The sequence below is a fragment of the Gymnodraco acuticeps genome, unplaced genomic scaffold (genome assembly GCF_902827175.1).
Source record: "Gymnodraco acuticeps unplaced genomic scaffold, fGymAcu1.1, whole genome shotgun sequence".
In the NCBI taxonomy this organism is placed as follows: domain Eukaryota; kingdom Metazoa; phylum Chordata; class Actinopteri; order Perciformes; family Bathydraconidae; genus Gymnodraco; species Gymnodraco acuticeps.
This window is the reverse complement of record NW_022990510.1, coordinates 779,051-803,759: the sequence shown is the minus strand read 5'-3', so window position 1 is coordinate 803,759 and position 24,709 is coordinate 779,051. Positions and strand designations below refer to the sequence as shown.

Here is a 24,709-nt window from a genome sequence, read left to right as displayed (position 1 = left end):
TTTAACGATTTTTGTTAAAGGTCACATGTCATGGCCATTTCCGCTGATCATAATTCCATTGTTGAGGTCTACTAGAATAGATTTATATTGTGCAATTTTCCAAACTCACATTGGTTTCGCATACAGCATCTCTGTAAACTACGTGTATTCACTCTCTCCACTAAACGGCTCGTTGCAGCTCTTGCTCCCCCCCTCCCTGTGAGCCCAGTGTGCTCCGATTGGTCGGGACCAGTCGGGACGTTGTGAATCGCGTTAAGCTCCGTGGAGGTGTGATTTCCTTGTTTAGCGATACACAGCCAAACTCACGCTGAGCACACACAAAGTCACAGCCGAAGTAAAAACAATAAGTGTGGCTTGATATTGAGTAAGAAAAGGGTTGATAAACGCTGTGAGAATGGGTTTGCAGAGAGAATTTCACCGCGATCGCAACTGTCTGTTATCAGCCTGTAGCCAGGGAGGAGAGATCAGCAGAGCTGCCTGCACTGAGTGTGTGAGGAAGTCCGTGGATTGGTCAATTTGGACCAATCAGCGGGGGCTTAACGTAACGGCTCCGCGGACGTAACGTAACGGCTCCACGGATTGGTCCATTTCGTTCCGGGGACGACATGACATCATGATGTACCCGGAAGAATCAAATGGACAGTGAGGTATCTCCAACGAGGCGTTTTGGGGAGGTATTTTCTGTTTTAGAGTTTTACTCCCTACATGGTGTACTTTGAGGGTTTTGACTCTGCACACTGTTTACATGCATAAAAACCTTCATAACACACAAGGGGACGGGTACTAACTGGAAAAGCATGACATGTCACCTTTAAGATCTATGGGACATAGCGAGTCAGTTAAGCACTGAGTAAGTGAAAACCAACAAGGCATAGCGAGTTAACCCAGGGTTAAGTAACTGAAGTCAGTGCTAGTCGAAAACAGTTGAGAACTGTTTTAAAGAAGTCCTTTTCGAGAAAAGGCTTGATTAAGGTGTGAGCCTTTATCAGTGGTCATAACTGTTCTATTTTCAACCAATATATTGCGGGTGGAATACGGTATTTGGGGTTTCAGCAGCATTACGTTAAATTGACGACGGTCATTTAATAGTCACTGATAGGTTTCCATATTACTCCCACCTAACGTCTCTAAATGGTAACAGCTGACCAATAGTGGACTATAAAGTCAAATAATACGTAGATAGGTTTATGGCTTATGCGTAAGGGTTCCTAACTTTAAGTGATGATATCAATAAGATAAAGCCCATTTTTTCATAGTAAACTAGATAGAAATGTTATTTTAAACTGCAGTGTTGTTTTGTGTTAAATTTTCTAGACTATAGATCACCCTGCCATTATTTCAACTCCCCTGTGAGAGACACGAGGTGTGTTTTCAAATCCCTTTGTTCTTCAGGTTAAAGGTTGGAAAATCAGTTGCCATCTTGTCTTGCCCTCATGTTGAAAATAAGCCACACGGCAGTCGCCATTTTGTGAAATGCTAATTGAAAGTATTGTTTTTACACACTCAGTCCCACTCACATGAGGCTAGGCACTCCATATTGAGAAGGACAAATCATATTTCTTGGCAGAGTTGTAACTATAAAATAGACAGGTTATCTTACCGTGGGAAGTTTGGTATTTGTAGGAGTCTGGTTTTGGAAGTATTTCTGCTTGCAAGTGTGTATTGGGTTTCTTTTGAGATATTCTTGTTTGCAAGTGTGTATTGGCGGTTTATTTGAGATATTCTTGTTTGCAAGTGTGTATTGGCGGTTTATTTGAGATATTCTTGTTTGCAAATGTGTTTTGGCGGTTATGTGCTGTGTTGTTTAACCATATTCTAATTTTCTTCCCATTTTTAAGGAAATAAGCTTCTTCTTGTTAAAAAGAGGTCAGTTTTGCAACAGCTATCCCTAGTGGATTGAGCTGGAAATTACAACAGCGCACTCTGCTGGTAATACAGAATTATTACAAAGATACTATAACATTTTGAAGCTTGATTTTAAGTGTTATGAATGAACACATGCGCCAATCGCCGGGATATAATTGCAAAGTGGTTTTTAATTAAAAGATGAGAAACGTTACTTAATAGACTTTCAAACTAGACTGTAGAATATTCAAACACCAATTTATTGAAGCTAACACAAATTATGACATTTGCATAATTCCATACATTGCGGTATGCACTGTACACAGTAGATTTAGATTTTCACCAGATTTCTATTTTCATATCTCAAAGTCAAAACCATACATTGTACAATTTTTATTTTAACATTTCAGATTTTAAAATTTGCATAATTTGTACCAAAAAAATCTATAACTTTTAAAAAAATTAATAAAAAAACAAAACAACTTTTAACAACTAAAAAAAAAACCCAGATTTAAAGTTAAGTTCGGATGACATAGGATATTATTTATCAGGAACGAAGGTGCTAGTCGGAGGATTAGTGTTTCAATCTTTGATAACTTAATAATATTCATTCGAATAGGAATAGAGCATGTCACCGAAATAAACTAAGTTGAGACCAGATTTTGCAGTTGAGCCAGGCTCAATCAGATCAGATGCTTTAACCTTTCCAATTAAAAGACAGAAGACATGGAACCAAATAGAGAAACTGTTGGAACAATGGCAAACAAGAGGACTGATTCCAGCAGATGATCAACCTGGACCAACAAAAGCCCATAGAAGAGCAGTACTCGACTATGAGCACAAACAATGCCTACAACAGCTAACTATATGGAGGGAAGCTGAAGAAAGATTTATAAGAGTTACAAGTCTGATACTCCATCTGGAATATGCCAGCCTATTGGCACACAGCATAAATGTGGTCCGAGTAGCAGACCTGCCAGTGAGGGAAGACATAGCAGAAAAAACAAAAGACTCCGTAGCTTGTAGGAACAAGACAAGGAGAAGGGAGGGGAAACATCCAGAGAAGGCAGGGCAGACACCTCCAACAATTCAAGCTCAGGAAGAACCAGAGAATGCAGGGCAGACAACTCAAACAGTTACATCTCAGATAGTGCCAGAGAATCAGAAGCAGAACCAACAACCAGGAGGTTTCCAAGGAGGCACAGGCAGAAGACGTTTACGGTTTGAGGGATGTTACCATTGTAGCCAAATGGGCCATTGGGCTAGAGATTGTCCACAACAACAAATGAAACACCCACCACATGCACCAAACAACGGCCCTCCATGCAGTTACCCCGGGGGAGGTTTCCATGATGACAATGGAGGCAGGGGGTCCCAGAGATGTCAAAGACGAACAGGGGTGCCAAACATGACCCAAATGCCACCGACAGCCTGGTATCAACCACAACAATGAGGAAGCTCAGAGGGCCAGACCACCAGGTGATGCATCTTCAGCACAAGGGTATTTTGAAATCCAGCTACATTGAGCCATATCTGTCACCACAGGAGGGAGAGGTTTACTGTTTAATGTAAAACTAAATCGAGAGTAGCATTTGCATTTACACATAAAGCATCCACAGAATAGAACATTTAGCAGACTATTTTTGTAATTATGAGAATGAAAGAGATTACGAGTGATGTTGTTCCCCCACACAGAAAACTATTGTGTCCACACAGCTAGTGAGGTCAAGACGACGGGTTTCCACCAAAAAATATGAAGACGGAAACCTAGTACTCGCCCAAGACGGAGGATCCTTACCAAGTCCTCCTGTTTACACCGACTGCAGTTCAAGGGGCGGCGATACACCTGACGTGGAGCTGTTGAGACCTGAAAAACAGAAACTCGATTCTGCTGTGGTGAAGTCTGGCTACAAAGGGAGGTGTCCGATAGGGTCGCTTGTCTCAAACCAGTGAAGAAGTCAACAAGAACCCAGCAGAACTAGAGAGTGACTGTTAGCGGGAGAACAGTGACGGAGCGACAGAGACTGGCACAACATTTTCCAGCCAGTACATAGATAGACCCCGTCAGAAGACCGGGGCTGTGTTTAAACTTCATTTATTGTTAGTGGAAGTGTAGTTTTTTAGTCAAACAAATATGTGATTTATGGAGTCAGATTACATTTTTCTCATAAACAAAATGTTATGTGCTAATGGCAGATTTGAGTGAATATGTTTTTATACCATCAGAAAGACCTGGTAAGCCCAAACGTGTAGTTCGGGTGAACTGGGAACGTCTGGAGGAGGCCCAAGTTCAGGAGGCCTTCAACTCACACCTCCGGCGGAGCTTTTCGGGCATTCCTGTGGAGGTTGGGGACATTGAACCAGAGTGGTCGGTGTTCAAAGCCTCTATTGCCGAAGCCGCGGCGGGGAGCTGTGGTCTCAAGGTCCTAGGTGCCTCAAGGGGCGGTAACCCTCGAACCTCCTGGTGGACACCGGTGGTCAGGGAAGCCGTCCGACTGAAGAAGGAGGCCTTCAGGGATTTGTTATCCCGGGGGACTCCCGAGGCAGTTTCAAGGTACCGACAGGCCCGAAGGGCAGCAGCCTCATCCGTGGCCGAGGCAAAGCAGCGGGTGTGGGAGAAGTTCGGAGAAGACATGGAGAAGGACTTTCGGGCGGCACCAAAGTTGTTCTGGAAAACTGTCCGACACCTCAGGAGGGGGAAGCAGGGAACCATCCAAGCTGTGTACAGTAAGGATGGGACATTGTTGACCTCAACTGATGGAGTGTTAGGGCGTTGGAAGGAACACTTTGAGGAACTCCTGAACCCGACAACTCCGCCCTCTATGTTAGAGGCAGAGCTGGAGTATGACGGGGGATCAACACCAATCTCCCGGGGGGAGGTCACTGAGGTCGTCAAACAACTCCACAGTGGCAAAGCCCCGGGGGTGGATGAGATCCGCCCGGAAATGTTGAAGGCTCTGGGTGTTGAGGGACTGTCATGGTTGACACGTCTCATCAACGTTGCGTGGAAGTCGGAAACAGTACCGAAGGAGTGGCAGACCGGGGTGGTGGTCCCCCTTTTTAAAAAGGGGGATCAGAGGGTGTGTGCCAATTACAGAGGCATCACACTACTCAGCCTCCCCGGGAAAGTTTACTCTAAGGTACTCGAAAGGAGGGTCAGGCCGATTGTCGAATCTCAGATTGAGGAGGAACAATGCGGATTCCGTCCTGGTCGTGGAACGACGGATCAGCTTTTTACTCTCGCAAGGATCCTGGAGGGGGCCTGGGAATACGCTTATCCGGTCTACATGTGTTTTGTAGACTTGGAGAAGGCGTATGACCGAGTTCCCAGGGAGTTACTGTGGGAGGTGCTGCGGGAGTATGGGGTGAGGGGGTCTCTACTCAGGGCCATCCAATCTCTGTACTCCCAAAGCGAGAGCTGTGTCCGGGTCCTCGGCAGTAAGTCGGACCCATTTCCGGTGAGGGTTGGCCTCCGCCAGGGCTGCGCTTTGTCACCAATCCTGTTTGTAATATACATGGATCGGATTTAGAGGCGTAGTCATGGGGGAGGGGGTCTGCAGTTCGGTGGACTAAGGATTGCACCACTGCTTTTTGCAGATGATGTGGTTCTAATGGCTTCATCGGTCTGCGACCTTCAGCACTCACTGGATCGGTTCGCAACCGAGTGTGAAGCGGCTGGGATGAGGATCAGCACCTCCAAATCTGAGGCCATGGTTCTCAGCAGGAAACCGATGGACTGTCCACTTCAAGTAGGGAATGAGTCCTTACCCCAAGTGAAGGAGTTCAAGTATCTCAGGGGTCTTGTTCTCGAGTGAGGGAACAATGGAGCGTGAGATGGGCCGGAGAATCGGAGCAGCGGGAGCGGTACTGCAGTCGCTTTACCGCACCGTTGTGACGAAAAGGGAGCTGAGCCAGAAGGCAAAGCTCTCTGTCTACCGGGCCATTTTCGTTCCTACCCTCACCTATGGTCATGAAGGATGGGTCATGACCGAAAGAACGAGATCGCGGATACAAGCGGCCGAGATGGGTTTTCTCCGCAGGGTGGCTGGTGTCTCCCTTAGGGATAAGGTGAGAAGTTCGGTCATCAGGGAGGGACTCGGAGTTGAGCCGCTCCTCCTTCGCGTCGAAAGGAGCCAGTTGAGGTGGTTCGGGCACCTAGTTAGGATGCCACCTGGGCGCCTCCCTAGGGAGGTGTTCCAGGCACGTCCAGCTGGGAAGAGACCAAGGGGTAGACCTAGGACCAGGTGGAGGGATTATATCTCTTCGCTGGCCTGGGAGCGCCTTGGGATCCCCCAGTCAGAGCTGGTTGATGTCGCCAGGGAAAAGAAAGTTTGGGGCTCTCTGCTGGAACTGCTACCCCCGCGACCCGACCACGGATAAGCGGAAGAAGATGGATGGATGGATGGACCATCAGAAAGCCATACATCATACGATATTTTGTACGCCTTATGGGTACACGGAGAAGTTATATTTATTTTGTGCAACGTTATGGGTTTTACATGTCCTGTTCAGAATAGGGTAATCATTGCAATATTAATTGAGCATGTTATCCTCAAAGGAGGGAGTGTCATGATTATACAGATATATTGATTTCAGTGACGTTGTAGTTAATAAATAATAACATGTAGTTAACAATAGGTCTCATAACAACAAGAGGTATGCCGAAGCTTGTGCCTCCTCCAAGGAGGGAGTGGTCCAGTTTTAGATATTAGACGAATAAAAGTAATGAATATGTCAGAACTCCGAGTAATATTATCCAAGTTTTGTCTACACAGGCTAAGAAAGCTACAGAGATACAAGACGAGACACCAGAAGAGACTCCTGTTCGGCCAGGTGATTGGGTGAGGGTGAAAGTTCACAAAAGACAGTGAGCTGATCCCCGGTGGACGGAACAGTGAGAAGTTGTAATGAACTTCACACGCGCTCCGGTTTAAAGGTAAAGAAAAAGGAGCAAATTGACACCACCTCACACATTGTCACCCTTCACTGGCAACTTCCAGAACATTATTGGGAGTTAGGACTGATTTGGCAGAGCTGGAACAAAACAATAAATAGAAATAAGATAAAGATAGAAACAGCTCAAAAGATGAATTATCTATAGATTTTCATAGATTGTACACTAAAGTGAAAACCTATTTTTTGCTTTACATCTGAAAAAGAGTCAAATTTTAGTATACGTTATTATAGTACTCATTATTTAAATTCTGTAACTGACACAACCAGGGAGAAAATAGAGATGATGTCAAGAACAAAGCCAAAGCAATTGTGGGGTGCCCTAGGGATAAGAGTCAGAATAGCATTGTTGATTGTGCTCATTACACTTGGCACCTTTCTGGTTGGATGGGGAGTACAATATCAAGTAAGACATGGATCCATTAGTCCACTCATAGAGAATGCCCACATCACTAACAAAACTCCAGCTGTGTTTCAGAGACTTTCACTTATCCCCAGAGCCAAAAGATCAGCTGAGTAACAAGAGGAGGAGTTAGGAATACTCGGTCCCATAGGTGAGGCGGTTACAATCAAGATGATTCACCCCCCATATATGCAGTTCTTGTATCAAATGATGAGATGGGTTTAAGTGATCGGGATAATCAGTGATGGGGATTTACAGATTAGGGGAATCTCCAAATACACTGGATCCATGTTTTAGTCTGTGCCAGAAACACCCCTGTTAAGTTTATGGACAACCAACCGGTGACCTGAGCACAATTATTGAAAATGATTACAGTAGAAACAGGCTACTAACCCACAAGTACAGCTTTGTACGTACAAACTCTATGAACAAAATTCCCCAGCAGATTGTGGCGACATCGCAGATATGTCCAGTCACAAAAGTTACTTATGTTCTAAATAACAGTGAGATTTAAAGTGATGGAGAAAATATGAGGACGTTCTTTTATAGTGTGTGAAATATGTGGTGCTTGAAACATGTAGGTATTTCAATTTATAGAAGAAAATGGTTTCCTGAAAGAGTTATTTGGAGTAGCCATGTTACAGTGGGTGAAAGCAATGTTTAGGGATATGGCAAAACCATTAGTAGACATTAATTGGGTTTAGATGACATTTAACATCTAAGACAGATAGTAAGATTAGGAAAATAGAGTGGAAAGGATTGGATTTATTTTACCTCAGTGTGTTAGAATTAACTATAGGTAATGCGTCCCGAGATCTCTCTCTCTCTCTCTCTCTCTGCCTGTCAGAATGCTACGACCCCATCTTCAGACAAATGACCTCACCACAGGAGACTCCTCCTCCATCGAACAGACAGAGAACCCGAGCTGAACGAACAACGACCTGAGGCATCCAGAACCATCTCCACCTGAGGCATCCAGAACCATCTCCACCTGAGGCATCTAGAACCAAACCAGCATGCTGACAAAGAGGCAAACTCTCATCGGTCCCCCACAGGACATGAAGTTCCAAGCTGAGCTACGAGATTTGGCACAAGAGCAGAGTGTGGGACATGAGAGCGGAATACGCCCTCCATGCAACATCGTAGAGACTGAAAAGGAGGAGATGAAATGCAAAGCAGTTGGGCCACTGAAAAGAGTTACAGCAGAAGGATTCAAGAGCGGATGGACTGAGGAGAAGGTGGACGGAGGAGAAGACAGAACCAGAGGAGTTGGCATGCGCCAGCAGAACGTGAGGGGGTCGTGGCTTGACAACCAGAGGGGGAGAGAAGGAAAACGGGAGTGAGTGAGTTTACACATAACCACACTGAGGGTAGAACATATTATTCAATCTTTTCATCATATAAACAAATTATTCTTTAAGAGATTCTTATTCATGTGTGAATTTGGGGAAGATTTAATTTGTTACAATATAGATCTACAGTTTAAAGGGATAGTTTTAATAACCACTCTATAAAGGCAGACAAATCTTTATTTGTATGGAAAATATTAAAGGTAGAGCTAGTACCAAGCCAAAGAAAGTATTCCAATCTAGAGTATTGGTTTCACCATCGTAGCATGGTTATATCTCTCACAGGCTCCACCCTCTACTGGACTCTATGGGTACTACCTTACCCTGCGAGCATTCTCCCACTGAGACTTCTATAGACGTAGCCGGCCTTGGGCGGGCCTACCTGAATGCGCGTGCATCACACCTTATAAAAGGAGGCCTCACCTCCTGACTATCATCCTTTTCTCTTCAGCAGCGGAAGTGATTCCACGAAAGACTGAGAGACGTTTAAAAAGAGTTATCATACCTCCAGGGAGTCGCCACTGCTAGATTCGAGTGTTTGGGGGACCAGGATATGGCCGAGGCGGTGCCATTCACGTTCGCCGTTCCTTCCGGGTCTGGCGTCCATGGAATTCCACCGCCCAGGGCTGTACTCTCCCTGGATGATGATCATGGCGGCGGGTGTGTGGGCTACTCACTCATTGCTAGAGATGCCCCCGCCTCACCAGGTCAGAGCGATTATTGGGCCGCAAAGCCGAATAAGTAGCTTGGTCCACGGGCCTTGCCCCAGGCCCGGTTCCTCCGGGGACCGGTGCTCGGTGGCTTCACATGATATAGGGTCGACCCTACTTCATCACAGGCCGCCGCCGCTGCCCGCCGTGTGATGTCCCTGGGATATCACGCCGCGTGGCACTTTCCAAAGAGGATCGTGTTGATCTCCTGGGAGCCCCCGTGTTTACGGAGGGCTCTTTGGCTCGATCTCCTTGCTCACGAGATGAGGAGTAGTCGCAGCGTGGCTGCTTCTTGCCCATTCCCAGAGGAAGAAACACTGTCCTACACTCCCCGCCCCCGCTGTAAACCCCAGTATAGGGAGCCAGCAGGTGGGCGTGTGCACGTGAGTGGAATAAACCGAGTGCTGTCAAAGCACTGTGCGGGTTCAAGAGACGCTATTGCCGGCGTGCTGTTGTCAGAAAACACACCTTGCCTGGTATAATAGCTCCGATTAATGCATTTCACCGTCGCAATGGGAAATACAGCATTAATACGTGGGCGCGCGGCCCTCGTGAGAGTGGCCGCGGTGCGTTCAGGGACCCCCGCAGGAGAACGGTGGTTTACGTTTGTAAACTCTAGTTCTGGAGTGAGGTATGTGTGTGGGAAAAATGCATTCAGTAAAGACTATTGCATTTATCCCAGAGTAAGAGTAATTTCTCTCCACAATTCCACTTTTCCCCATAATGTCCGTTTCAAAGAGACGGCATTGTGACGGCGCGCGCGGCCCCCCCCCCCGAGGGCGGGCCACGGTGCGTTCAAAGACCTCAGTAGAGAGGTGAGACGAAGGGAGAGGTGCCGACACGGAGATCCCGTGCCCGCGGCGCCCTCCACCTCTTCGGCCCACCCCGTGGAACCGGCGTGCCGGCACTCGCGGGGACGGGCTTTCCGTCTTTACGGATCTGGCTGGCGGGGGGAGAAAATCTCTCCGCCCGGGATGAGGGGGCGAATCCCGCCTCCTCCCTGTATAATGCACAGATCACTACGTTTTCTAATAAAAATGAGGTTGATCTGTATCCAAGTCTAAGTGTCTTTTGTTTCCACAAGGGCCACACTTACACACAATGTTAACCGTACAAATTACAAAATCCCCATTCGCTGCCCCATGCTGCAGCTCCTGTAAAGGAGGTGGCTAGTGGGCATGCGCACATGAGAGAGATGAACCGCAGGGAGTGCTATCTAAGGGAGAGCACTATGCGGGTACAGGGACATTATGGCCGGCGTATTGCTGTCAGAGAACACACTACGCCTAGAGCAAAGACTCCAATGCAGTTTTCCGTAGTGGTAAAGGCTGCATTATGGCGGAGCCCGCACTCACACAAGAGCGCGTGGCGGTGCGTTCAGGGACCTTAGTAAAACACACTACGCCTATAAAGACTCCGATGAATGCTGTTTACCGTAGTGGTGAGAACAGTATTAGGGTCGAGCGCGGTGCGTTCAGGGTCCTCAGTAAATAATCGGCCCTTTCTGTGTCAACCCTCCATGGGCAAATCTTCCCTTCGCGGGTAGTTTTTGCGGCGGAACGGGTCACCAGAGAGTATCACAGCTTCATAGCTGCTGCCCCACACCTGAGGGCTTGTCCATTAACACAATGTTCTGGGGAATGGAAACTCAGCTGTGTGCTTACAAGGTGGAGGGACAGGATGCTGAAACGGGGCCATTCACTCCAGTTTTGCAGCGTCCCACTGTACCACATGTCTATACACTGTACCAATGTATCACATGGACCACTGTCTTATGGGTGTCCCACACCCACCTTTTTTATGGGCATGCAAGAGGTAAATCTGTCCTCCCAGGAGGAGATGTGTTTCCTCTCAGCAGAGATTCAGGCTCTGGTGCAGAAACAGGCTGTGTCTGTTGTGCACCCTCAGCACAGAGAAAATGATCTTTATTCCATGTACTTCCTGGTTCTCAGGAAGACAGGGCAATTTAGACCTATTCTAGATCTCAGCGGCCTGAATCGCCACATTTCCTGCAGGAAATTCCGCAGGTTAACTATGAAACAGTTGCTGGGGCTTGTGCAGCCAGGCGATTGGTTCACCACCATCGACCTGAAAGACGCGTACTTTCATATAGAAATTGCTCCAGAGCACAGAAAGTATCTGCGTTTTGCCTTCCAGGGAATAGACTACGAGTACAACAGGCTGCCGTTCGGCTATTCCCTATCCCCACGCACATTCAGCAAATGTGTGGCCACAGCGCTTCAACCGCTGCGTGCACACGGCATGAGAGTTTTATTTTACATAGACGACCTCATAGTCATGGCTGGGTCACGGGAACAGGCAATGTTTTGCACAGCACAATTGATCACACACCTGACCAAATTGGGCTTTGCGATCAATTGGAATAAGAGCACCCCCATACCTCACCAACAGGCGCTGTATTTGGGAGTGGTGCTCGATGCAGGCGCGTCGCGCACCACCCTGTCAGAGAGCAGACGTGCGTCCCTTCTTCAGGAGGTGCGCAGGCTGCGACAGGGGGCAACAGTGACAGCTTTTACTGTCATGCAGACATTGGGTCTCATGGCGGCTGCTCACATGGTGGTCCCGTTAGGGTTACTACATATGCGCCGCCTGCAGAGGTGGTTCTCCAGCCTGCGCTTGGATCCCAAGAGGCACAGGCGGCGGCTGGTGACCATCCTCCCCTCAGTGGAGGGCAACCTCCGGTTTTGGGGGTCTCCGGATCACCTCCGTGTTCACGGATGCATCCAGAACAGGATGGGGAGGGACCTGCCTGAAGAGCGCTATAGGTGGGCGCTGGGCTCTAACAGAGTCTCGACACAGCAACCTCCTAGAGCTACGGGCGGTAGTGTTAGTCCTCCAGCATTTCAGGCCCTAATTCAAGGGAGGCATGTAATGGTCAGGAGCGACAACAGCACCACAGTGGCTTACATCAACAGGCAGGGCGGAGTTCGATCTGCCGCCTTGTTGACCACAGCGGAGGAACTGTGGTTATGGGCTTCAGAGGTGGTGTTATCTCTGAGAGCCCTCCATATCCCGGGACTGGAGAACAGAGTGGCCGACCTCATGTCGAGGAGCGGCCCCCTGCCAGGCGAGTGGGTGCTTCACCCGAGGGTGGTGAAGCAAATCTGGGCCCAGTTCGGGAGAGCGGAAGTGGATCTGTTCGCCAGCCGGCGAAACAGCCACTGTGCCCTGTGGTTCTCCGTGGCTCGGAGCGACGACCCACCCTTGGGGGTGGACGCATTTGCACACGAGCCATGGCCAAGGAAGCTGCTATACGCCTTTCCACCGCTGCGTCTCATTCTCCCCCTCCTGAGGAGAGTGAGGCGAGAACGTCTGTCAGTCATCCTAGTGGCTCCGGATCGCGTTGGGGCGCCGTGGTACTCAGAGATGACACAGATGAAGGTGGGCCAGCCCTGGGCGGTTGCCCAGTTCTGGGGGGCGATGTCTCAAGAGGCAGGTGCAATCGGGGCGTTACCCACTCTCGGCCGTCCTCTCCAGGTTTGGCTCCTGAGAGGGACAAGCTGAGACAGGGTGGATTGTCTGATAGTGTTATTCAGTCTATCCAGGCAGCTAGAGCTGGATCCAACACAGCCTGTTACAGGCCAAAGTGGCTAGGATTCCAGCGATGTTGTGAGGAGCAGAGAATAGAGCCCCTATCTTGTGAGTTAGGCTCTATTTTATCCTTCTTACAGTTACTGGTGGACAGAGGGCTTGCGCATTCAACAGTGAAAGTGTATGCAGCAGTCATCTCGTCCTGCCATGAGGGATTTGGCGGCAGGTCAGCCTTTAGTCAACCACTGATGTTGCAGTTTTTACAGGGGGTCAGGAGGCTGCGCCCAGTAGTGCACGCCTCCACCCCACAGTGGGACCTGCCCCTAGTGCTCGAGGCTCTGGCCTCGGGGCCGTTTGAACCTGTGGAGCTCTCCTCTCTGAAAGCATTGTCGTGGAAAACAGCTTTGCTTCTTGCCTTAAACGTCAGCCAAAAGAGTGTCCGAGTTAACTGCTCTGTCGGTGCACCCGAGCTGTTTACAGATTCGGGGTGACCAGAGCGGCGCGACACTCAGACCGAACCCCTCCTTTGTGCCCAAGAGCCTAAGGAGTGCGTTCAGGTCAAGGGCTATTCAGTTAGGGGGTTTTAGTCTTCCCCCCCCATGGTGGGACCAGGGAAGCTAAACTGCACCTCCTCTGCCCGGTGCGTGCGCTAGCATGTTATGTGGAGCGCACGGCTGCCCTTAGACGTACCGAACAGCTGTTCGTGTGCTTCGGGGGCAGGCTGGCTCTGCGAGTGCATTGCACATGCCTACGGACAGGCAGGGAGAGCCTGCCCCATGGGGGTTCGTGCGACAGCCTTATTCAACGGTGTGAGTGTGGAGGATATATGCACAGCGGTGTTTTGGTCGACGCCAGGCCCCTTCATAAGGTTTTATCTCTTGGACATGTCGGGCTCTTTCTCCTCGTCTGTGCTTGCGGGGGCAACACAGGACTGGTAGTGGGGAGGGGGGTTGTGGGTCAGTTGGCATCTGACCCCCTCCCCGGACGTAATGTGCCTTCGCTGTTCTCGGGCCTTCTGAGGGTCCCGGGAGGGGCGGGGGGGGGCGCACTGGGCCCTTACAGGGCTGGAGGACTACTCTCCTCCTGTCGAGAGGCAGGAGTGGGGTAGCCCTCCACACTTTAAATAAATAAAAATAAATAAATACATTTAATTTATATAGCGCTTCTCATCTGCCAAGACAAATCTCGAAGTGCTTCACAACAAGGGACACTGATACACTTTGAGAGATTAAACAAATAATTGTAATAATAATAATAAGAAATCAAAAAAAAAAAAAAAAAAAATAGAGTACCACACACTCTGCACGGGGTCAGTGTTTGAGTGTGGGACGTGGGCTCTGACGCTCTCCCTGTTATCCTTAGGGATTCAGGGAGGCAGGCGTGTAGTAAGCCCATTCGGGGCCGAGGGGGCTCTCCCCATCCGTCTATGGGCGGGGGGGGGGTCCCCCGGCACTGTTTTTTGAGCACACTTTCTGCGAGGTAAGCGCAGCAGGGTGTGCTCTGTCAGCCACAGCCCAGATTTCTCCTCGGTTACAACGGTTTAAAAGAGAATGTGGGGCAGCAGCTGCTGACCATAAAAGCCGGTTAGGGGCAGTAGGGTGGAATATTGTTGTTGGACGACAGTGCGCGTATACATCGCGGCTCCACCCACTGTACCCATAGAGTCCAGTAGAGGGCGGAGCCTGTGAGAGATATAACGTTGGGTTACGTATTGTAACCCTTGTTATATTAGCACAGGCGGAGCCCTCTCCCCAGGGCACTGTCTGTCCTATTCCGCTCGCTGAAGAGAGGTGTATGATGATAGTCAGGAGGTGAGGCCTCCTTTTATAAGGTGTGATGCGCGCGCATTCAGGTAGGCCCGCCCAAGGCCGGCTACGTCTATAGAAGTCTTAGTGGGAGAATGCTCGCAGGGTAAGGTAGTACCCATAGAGTCCAGTAGAGGGCTCCGCCTGTGCTAATATAACAAGGGTTACCATACGTAACCCAACGTTATTACCATAGGAGAACTGTTAAGGTGGAAACAACATTTGTTTGTCGTCCAAGATGTAGAGTTTTAAAAAGACACTAGGCAAAGAGCGATTGAAGATTTTAATTTTGAAAAAACTAGTATAATTGGGAGTAATACATGCGGGGCCTTGGATCACTCATTTTAATGGTGCATATTTTTGACAACAAATATCCTTCAGGGAGAAGGGGTCGCTCAACCCACCCTGCAGATGTTTTAAATCTTACTTGCAGCTTCAGAGGGAGCGCACGGCACCAGAGTATGAGTTTTAAAAGACAAGCGCCACCACCTCCTAATGCTCATCCATTTAATCAGTGATGACCTGACATTTAGAGATGTTATTTAAAAGGAGAAACATATCTGCCATAAGTGAACATTCCTGAATTGAACTAATTATCACATGCTCGGGCACCCAAGTTTCCACACACTGTTAAAGGGGTTAGCATGGTTCTTCAAGGAGACCAAAATTGAAGATGAATTAGTATAATGAGTTAGTGATATTCCACCGGTTTTCACACCATTTTAGTGACTTTATCACATCATTAGAAAAGGCCGCCCAAAGCCATCAAGTAGGAACTTTTAAGTGATGAAATTCTACAACTGTTGTAACTGACCAAAATCTTCTCCCAGAAATGACTGGGAGAATGCCGTATCCCAGAGTAGATGTTTGGTGGTATCGTGGAACTAATACCTTGTACTCAGTCTTGCCACAGGATTGGACTGGGACCTGTGCACTAGCACAGCCAGTGATGTTTTTTATGTAGTTAATCAACATGGCGAAACACCCCAAAGCCAGTAGGGCTAAGAGACCAGTCCCAGGGGGAGTTTAGGCTCCAGGGTACAAGGATAGCATAGGGGCGCCCAGGGGAGGCCTAGATGTTGCATTGCATGTTCTAACGTACCGATTGATCACGACGGCCTCTTCCAGAGAACATATTGCTTTCATACCCTAAATGGTATGAAAGGAGGGAGGGTACATTTCTCATGGGGGACAGTTATAAATGCTAGCAGAACAGGACGATCAACCCCCGTATACAGATGAGGAGGAACATGATGAGTTAGTTTGAATGATGTTAAATTATATGGATGTTCAGAGATGAGGTGGGTTCAATGAATGTCCAGCCAATGTGATTCTTTAAATGATGAACTCATGTGAAGAAGTGAGCAAAATAAAATGCTAAAATGGAGTGAATCCATTTCAATTTACTTTACACTATTCCTATTCCTATTATATAGTTTATTTTATTCTTTATTATTTTATACTGTTCTAATATGGTAGATCTCATGTTTTATAAATCATTACTATTCTAAAATGGTTTGTTTCTTTTCACTTTGTAAAAACAAGTGCCTTAATACTGAGCGTGGTATGAGAAAGATTTCTGTGAAAGGAGGGAGGAAGAAATGTTCTGATGCCAAGCCATTGTTGCTATTTTGAAGAATGATATTGAATGTTAACACTAGAAGTTATGCACAAGGGAAAACTTTTATGTTTAAGCACAGTCAAAGTATTTTTTGTATTTTTGTAAAGTTGAGGCTATTGAACCATTCCATTTTGATTGTATGTTTTTGATATGAGTTATGTACTATGCAAAGTTCAGATGAAGAACTCATTGATTTCAGTATTATACATACCTTTTAGGTGTGTAAGGAGGGACTGTTAGAAATTAAAATCAATGTTTTGATAGCATAATGTACCTTAAACATGCCGTCAGTTTAAATGCTGTTTTATTCTGGAAAAAACCAGAAGTTCTCAATACCAAGCTTTTATTCTGAAAATCCTTCATGACGACATCCGGGACTACCGCCAATTAGTATCATTAAAGTGGCTATTGACGCCGTTAACATGTATTACATATAAAGTTATGAAAGAGATAAGGAGGAGAAAAGGCATGTGGAAGTAAGCAATGAATGTAAAATGTCGAAATCCTCTGTTTAACGCAATATCGGGCACAGGAGAACGAGGGGGGAAGTCTCCTACGTCACTACAGCTCACAGAGAGGAGGAGCGAACAGCGGGAAAGACGAATGCTTGTGGCCTCTCTTCTGCACGGCCAGCACCTGGGAGAGGAAGCTGCAGCCTTTCTCTCCTGACTGAACAATATCCTGTTTGTAACATTACCGCGCTTTTTATTAATTAAAGTACCAATTTTGAAACAATCTCAGAGACTCCTTTTAGTCTCCTTTTAAGCTTCTCTCCTTGACGCGAGAAAAACGATCACGGTTTACAATGCGCAATAAGAACGGACCCATATCGCCTTACTGCCATCCCACGGAGCTGTAATAATGGATATATTGCACATTTTTGCTGTAATTCATTATCATACTACATGGGCTGTATGATTAAATCTTGTACCGTAAATGTTGTATTAAATAAAGTTAATATTACCGATGTTAGATTAACGTCCCTGTAGCTTATTATTGCACTAAGAAGCTTATTGCACTGTATATATATATATATATATATATATATATATATATATATATATATATATTAGTGCTGTCAAAATTATCGCGTTAACGGCGGCAATTCATTTTTTGAATTAATTGCGTTAAAATATTTAATGCATGTGCAGAATGGCCCGCCCCATACGTGCCACCAGCAGCAGCGCCAGGGTATGGCTGGGGTAGGCTACACCCATACCAAGAAATGGCTGAGCCCCACCATGAAAAATGATGTTAAAGTAAGCAAAATAAAGTCTGCCAACTCGCGCGGAGTAAATTGCACAGACAGCAGTTAGTAAGATTGATTTCAGTAGCCACGGTTTTGAAAACTTTTGTCACGTAGTGATCGTCTTCTCAATAGAACATCTTTGATAACGGCGTGGTGTTGTTGCAGGAAGTCCCGACGGAGAATACTTTTGCTGTAGTACAGGGGTGCACATAACTGGTACGCAGGTTATGTGCGTAATCTGAAATGCGTACCGTCACTTGTGTCACAAAGCGCATTTGTGTAGCGACGTACTTGTGAAGCTTTTCCAGAAGGCGGTTAGATCACCGGACGACAGAGTCGGTCTCCGTGTGCACAGACAGGGCTGCTGTTAACGTCGGTCTGTACAACGGAATTGTGCCAAAACTACGCCAACCGGCTGCGGAGGGAGACTCCCCCCTTCACTGGAGAACTGCGCTAAAACCGCTGATCACAGCGTTCACGCTCTGTGGTCACGAAGTACTCCACTAGCCCCCCCCCTGTCGACTTTCCTGAAGTACTCCCCCGTTGATAGAAATCAACACGTAATGAATTAAGACCCCACGGTTTGATGATTGATAGGTGTGTGGGCTGTTATAATAAACATAGATACTGTATGTTAAATGGATATATCCGCCTTCTTTCATTTATCTTTCCATTCCCACAACAATATACATAAAGAAATGGCATATTTTGGACATAGTTCGAATGGTGATTAATCATGATTAATTAATTTTTAAGCTGTGATTAATCTGATTAAAAATGTTAATCGTTTGACAGCCCTAATATATATATATATATATATATATATATATACAGTGCAATAATTATTTCATGCTAAATGAAGCTCTGTTGCTTGGATATCACTAGATCCTGTTACAGCGTAATATAAGTACATAACGATTGATGTGTACATTAGCATAATTACTTGCTAGCCGCTAGCTGCTAACTGCTGCCTCGTTAATATCAAATCCATCATAATAACAAATCATTACCATGCTGTCATGAACACATGGTGCTGTTACGTGTACGCAAATTGACGTGCTTGATGTGAACGAGCATTTTGGTTAAACTTGCGCATGCTCTATGAGCGCACATACGGTACTTCTCAGGCATGCCGGGTAATCTGTGACGTTTCGCTCTCTCAAAAGTTGGGCCATTTTATCATCATGCGCCAATGAGCAACTCTCATAGGAATGAATGAGGCCCCGCCTCCCACGCTGTATCCAGTTCTTATTATACATCCATGGGTTAGCCGCACAGCATAAGTTACCATGGAGATCTAGCCCGCTAAAAAGAGAACCAGCGTCGTAGGACCGGAAAGCCGGAGTTTTCCCTGAAGTTAACCGGCTAAGCGAAAATCCTGCTTCGTAGTATACCCCCCAGCTCGAGTGCGCTAGAATTTGAAAATACACAGCCGGAACAAATCTGCCACTTCCTCACAGAGCCCCTCCTCCAACACACACAAACGCGCACATGACCAATGAGGGCACGAGATAAGTTTGTGCACAGATGGAAGGCTGACAGGTAGGTAGGCCATCCAGTTATTTTAGCCGGGCCGGCTAAAATGATTGGTCGTGCTTTTTACAGTGCTACGGCTTCCAGAGATGACATTTTTGTATGGATTTTTTGTCAAAGCACTTAAGATATGAATTGCTATCGGGATGTTAGAGCATTCCATGGAATATAACAAAAAGTGTATCTCGAGCCGGTTTCTCAAACTTACCTACCCCACCTTTAAAGAAAAATGTTTGCAATTGTAATTTCAAATCAATGGAATAACAATGGTAAAACCTGGATTTACCTTATTAACAAGCTTAACAAGTGAACGTTTAAGCTAAAACTATCTAATGTAATAGTTTGAAGCTCATTTTCATTAAAGCTGTTTTTAATCACAATATACATTTGGATAAACTTGGTTTACTACGAAATTAACACTTACTTTTTATGTTAGCAGCTAGCCTAATATAATCACGTTCAAAGTTAGCCTTCCTAAACAGACTCCACCAGGAACATGTATCGTAAAGGGGAGCACAATAAAAGATCTGTAGACTCTTTACTGTACTCATTACAAAAGAAGGTCACTTCTGAGATCAGTGTCATTTAAAACGTTCCCATTGGCTACATCTTCACTATTGATTCTACGATAAATCCATATCACTTAAAATGTTCTCCTTCAAATAAGAGCTGGCATGAGGTCTTAGGGTCGCCCTGATTGGCTGAACTGCTGTGTGTTAGACCTGCTGGGGGTGTGCTCCGGCGGTCGGTGTTTGGGCAGGATGGTGACTGCTGGACTCCGGACGGACCCCGCCACACCCCCTCTGCTCAGCTCCGCCCGGGACGCTGACTGGGTGATGGTGTGGATGCTGTTACCACGGTGAACAGGAGAGTTCAAGTCTGTGATGCTGCCGTTCCGCCGGGGTGATGGAGTGTGGATGGAGGCCTCCTGGCTGGTGACGTCGCTCTCCTGCTGATCCGGCTTCTTGTCGGCCTCTGGAGCCTGCAGTCTCGCTGAGGTGGGTTAAAGAGTGAAGGTCAAAACACTACAAGAAATACCAGAACACACACAGATCTCCAAAACACCAGAGATACCTGCAGCCAACTGGAAGACCTTCTTCTTGTCCTCGGTCCGTTCCTAAAGAGATTAAAGGAAATATTCACCTTAATCATATTTGTTATTAAAATAAATATATATATTATTGGTATAACATTTTGAAGGACAAAATTAAATGGATCCATCAAAAATATATATGCGTATATTTGGTCAGTAGGCCTATGTACAAAATATATATATATCTAGCTCTAAATGTACATCTGTCAACATGACTCTCGTACTTATTTGGACCATGTCTTTCCCTAAAGCTAGTTTTAGGGTTTCTTGGAAAAGTCTGTATGTATGCAATGAGCATAAACTGACACCTCGTCGTAAAACACGAGGAAGAACTGAGGAACAACATTTCCTGAGATTTCATACGAACTGTTGTATAAGGCCACGTGTGCTATGATTGAGAGGGTCGGAACGTGTTCTAATTCAGCCCTTCTCGGTACACATGCCGGAAAAAGAATAAAATCAAAAAAGTCTTCTGTCCACACGGAATCGGCACAAGAAACGTGTCACACGAGACCGCTCGACCCGCTGGAGACGCTGTAGTACATATGCCGGGCCTGTAAGTGGTGCTGTACTTCCGCCACATAATACACCAAAAGCAGCGAATAAGACACCCCGAGCAGGGTTGCCATGGTTGCATGGTTGCCCTTCTGGTTATTCTCCGCGGTGGATTTAGCAACATGTAGTTCATGTAGTTCTCCATGTCCACTTGTTGCTGATGGTTGTGGTAGAGGAGCTGTAGATTTTGCACTAACATCTGTAGCACGGTCAGTAGCGTCAAGAGCACGAACGCAACCCTGTGATCCGCCATTGTTGTTGTTGTTGTCGAAACGCATCAGCAATGAAGCGGGGGGTGAGCAGGAGAGGCGGGGCTATGATCGTTTAAGGCGTACACACGGTGCCGCAAGCGTTACGTTACCAGACCTTCCCACTTTGGGATGCGTTATCGTTTGAGGGCTCCGTTTCCGCGGTTCCGTTACGGCCTCGTGTGGACGAACCGTCCATACGATAAAGAACTATAGAGGATAACACCCGTTTCGTCTCCGTGTGGACGGGGCCTCAGTGTGAGAATGAAACTCAGGAACTCACCGTCTGCAGCTGTATCCTCAGCTGGTTGTTGGTGAATTTGAGGGATCTGGCTATGGCCTGGAGATAATATATCAGCATGCTGAAACACAGAGGGACAAACGTCAAACAATGAATCTTAATATGTAGTGTTGTGTGTGTGTGTGTGTGTGTGTGTGTGTGTGTGTGTGTGTGTGTGTGTGTGTGTGTGTGTGTGTCTTACAACAGCAGTAGCAGTGCAGGCAGCACTACAACAGGGCTGGTGACGTAATTCATCACTTTACTGAACCACAGCGGGAAGTCATTGGCCACCGTCTCAGAGATGATGTCATAAATCTTCTCTTGACCACTGAAACACATTTAGGACTTTAAGTTAATCAACAATTACAAACAATATAAACACATCCACACCTAAGGGTGGAGGAAAGAGCTCCTTCATCATATATGGTGACAATTATGGGACAAACAGAGGGATGGGCAACTTGGATGGTGGTGGGGGCCACATAATTGATGTACTGGCCACCAGGGGGTGATTCACTTGGAACACACACACACACACACATAAATGCCATGTATTGTATGTAATTATGTAACAAATATACTAAGTCTGACATCTTCATTGACATTTTTCAATCTTTAAGGGAACATCCCCAAACATGGGAACATCCTCTAATAAGCTCACTAAACAAATATCTGTTCTGTTTACAAGTGGCATGTTTGTATTGAACAGGTTATTTAACAGTGGAATAAAACTATTTTTAAACTATTGGAAAGCACGGAAAATGTGTGTGTATTGAGATTAACCATTAAGATGACATAAACATGAAGTCATGAACACTAACACAGAAATTAGTTGTCTAACTTGAACCTAAGACACTTGTAGCCAGTCTCTGCATTCCCCTTATTCCACAATAAGGGGAATGTCAACACAGACACCTGTCAGCCTGCACTCCGCTGTTACTCAGCGCCGCTCCCCCTCCCTCCCGCTGACATTATGAATGAAAGGCATCTAGTAATCATAGATAACACGGAAGGGTCCGTGACAGTTTGTTTACATCTGATTTCAGCAGGCATAACAACAGCCGATGTTTCTTGTGAGTGTTTCCCCAGGAAACACTCACAAGAAACACAATACACACAAACGCGTCACAGATTATTTTTGCGGTATTTGGCTGCCGAACGAAATCATGTACGCAGCTCGCGACGTAACTAGGAGTCTATTGGACGGTATCAGTACTACAAGTAAAAAAAACGCCATTTGCCCATCCCTGAGCTAGACCATTCACCTTATGTAGCCTTCTTCCGGTTCAAAGCTAGCCAACAGTCGCTAGCTAACATTAACTACCTACCTACCTTGTTAGCAAGCTTACCTTAGCTACCCTATATATGAAGCCAGGGTGTCCACGGGGTCTTACAAAGTATTACAAGTTGTTAAATCAATTTCGCGAAAATGAAGGCTATTAAAAAGTATTAAAGGGCATTTTCCAAGGTATTACATTTTGTGGCTTGTTTTCAATAAGTATATAAATGGTCCAAAGAGGTTGTATTCTACAGTCTGCCTGAATGTAATCATTGCGTAGGTGTGTAGTGTGATTCTGTGTAGTATATTTATGGCATCCCGTTGGATTTGACGTCATCTGAACAGGACATTGCACGCTCACTGCTTGATAGCGCGCGAAGGTCCGTTTACGCCGGTTGTTAAACAACATCGTTATAGGGAAATGCAAGTCTGCGTCCAAATGGTTGGAAGATAAGGAGGAAAGTCAATCTATACTGTATATAGTAAATATGAGGTAAAGTGTGTCGCCAAGGTAACCGGTTAAAACTCAAAGTGGCGATGAGGTCTAAAAGCATATGGAAAGGGTCTTAAAAAAGGTCTTAAAAGGTATTACATTTGACTTCAGGATTCCTGCATATACCCTGGAAGCTAGCTAGCACATTTTAGCTATCTAACTAGCAAGATGTGTGGCTCTCGTAATTTAAAATCGGAATTATTTTTAAGCCCCCTATGGTAAGACAGCTAGGCAGTGTGGACCTGTGTCTACGTTCAGCCAGTGAGAGTAATTGTAAAAAATATTGTTGACGTGTTTTTTTTAAGCAGACCGCCTGCTCATACAGCAGCAGCTCCTCACAGCTTCAAACATCATTGTACATTCTCAAATATACCGTTTTTGGATAAGGTAATCACATATTGGTAATCAAAAATGTAGTTTCACTCCTGAAAAACTGTTTTAACTTTAGTAATAACAGTTAGTTCAAAATCTTGAAAACTGCATACTTGGCAAGTAAGGGTTGATAAAGCTGGTGACACATTTGGGATACATTACATTTGATAAACAGATTAACAATAAGAGGGGACATGTTTGAGCCATTAAGTCATACCAAACAAATACTGGAAAATACAAATCAACAAGATAACTGTTTTTTAAACTTAAGTAGCAGTATATTACACATTCCATAATGTAAATGTCCTGCTACACATACAGACATTTGGCAAAGTTTCTTTATTATAAAACAATTTTTACCTGAATGGTCCGCAGTGCTGGGACGGTCTGTACCTCACTATGGCAAAGATGGTGGGCAGCATACACAGAAACAGCATGAACAGCAGCATGGCTACATAGAAATTGTTTGATCTAAAAACAGCCAAACACAGACGACATGGATTAATTTAAAAAAAAAAAAAGGTTAACATTACTGCATTGTATTCATCAGCCCAATAGGGTGACTATAGTGTTCTTTAACAACATATGTATTGGGCCCAGCTACAATCATAATCTTTCTTTATGTGACTTTTTTACCCACTGCAAGTAAAAGAGCATCGTGTTAAAAATGTTGTATATGGAAAAGCAGAATTTAGGAAATTACATTAAAGAGTACAATTGTAATCATCTGAGGTGTGCTACAGCTAACAGGTTTCCTGGAACATATGTTATCAACCATTATTACAGCTAAATATTCTTCTACAGAACGCTCAGGCCCACATTCAGAGCCGGCCCGACCCATTAAGCGACATAAGCGGCCGCTTAGGGCCCCGCAGCCACTAAGGGGCCCCCTAGCAAAAAATAAATAAATCTCAGTACACAGTCGCTGTGATAAGTATGTTTAATTAATTGTGTTAATATGCCTAGATTGCCTACTCTCAAAGTCATGTATTATATTATTGAGTCAATAATATAATACATTAACCGTGCTTTACCTGAACCTCATCATGACACTAGAGAGGACGGCAGGAATGTAATTTCCCGTGTTCAGTGAATGCAACAGAGGCAAGACACCAGACCAACCAGAGAGTTGAATGGAAATACACATCTGTCTTATTGGCTGACAGGTACCTATCCTGTGAGCTGTGACAATGTTTAAAATAAACTGTCAGTCGGACTCAGAGTTTTTGAAGATGGACATAAGAACATTTTTTCTTAAAAAATACAACAATTCTCAAGTGGTGGCTCACACAACAACCCCAGAGCCACCACCTGAGCCAGGTGAACAAGGTATGTAAATGTCAGTAAACTTCCAAGTTATGCGAACATG

The 24,709-nt window shown here is 45.8% G+C and overlaps 1 protein-coding gene across 1 annotated transcript in view; it reads right to left on the bottom strand.

The window, feature by feature from the left end:
* The window catches only part of LOC117553167 (transmembrane channel-like protein 3), a 93,504-nt gene that overhangs the window by 7,891 nt on the left and 60,904 nt on the right, over positions 1–24,709 (bottom strand). Inside the window, exons 17-21 of the mRNA XM_034226996.1 lie at positions 23,701–23,811; positions 21,399–21,524; positions 21,200–21,278; positions 20,095–20,137; positions 19,743–20,013 (exon numbers count right to left, since the gene is read on the bottom strand). Coding sequence (XP_034082887.1) covers positions 19,743–20,013; positions 20,095–20,137; positions 21,200–21,278; positions 21,399–21,524; positions 23,701–23,811 — 630 coding nt within the window. The remainder of the gene's footprint in view (positions 1–19,742; positions 20,014–20,094; positions 20,138–21,199; positions 21,279–21,398; positions 21,525–23,700; positions 23,812–24,709) is intronic.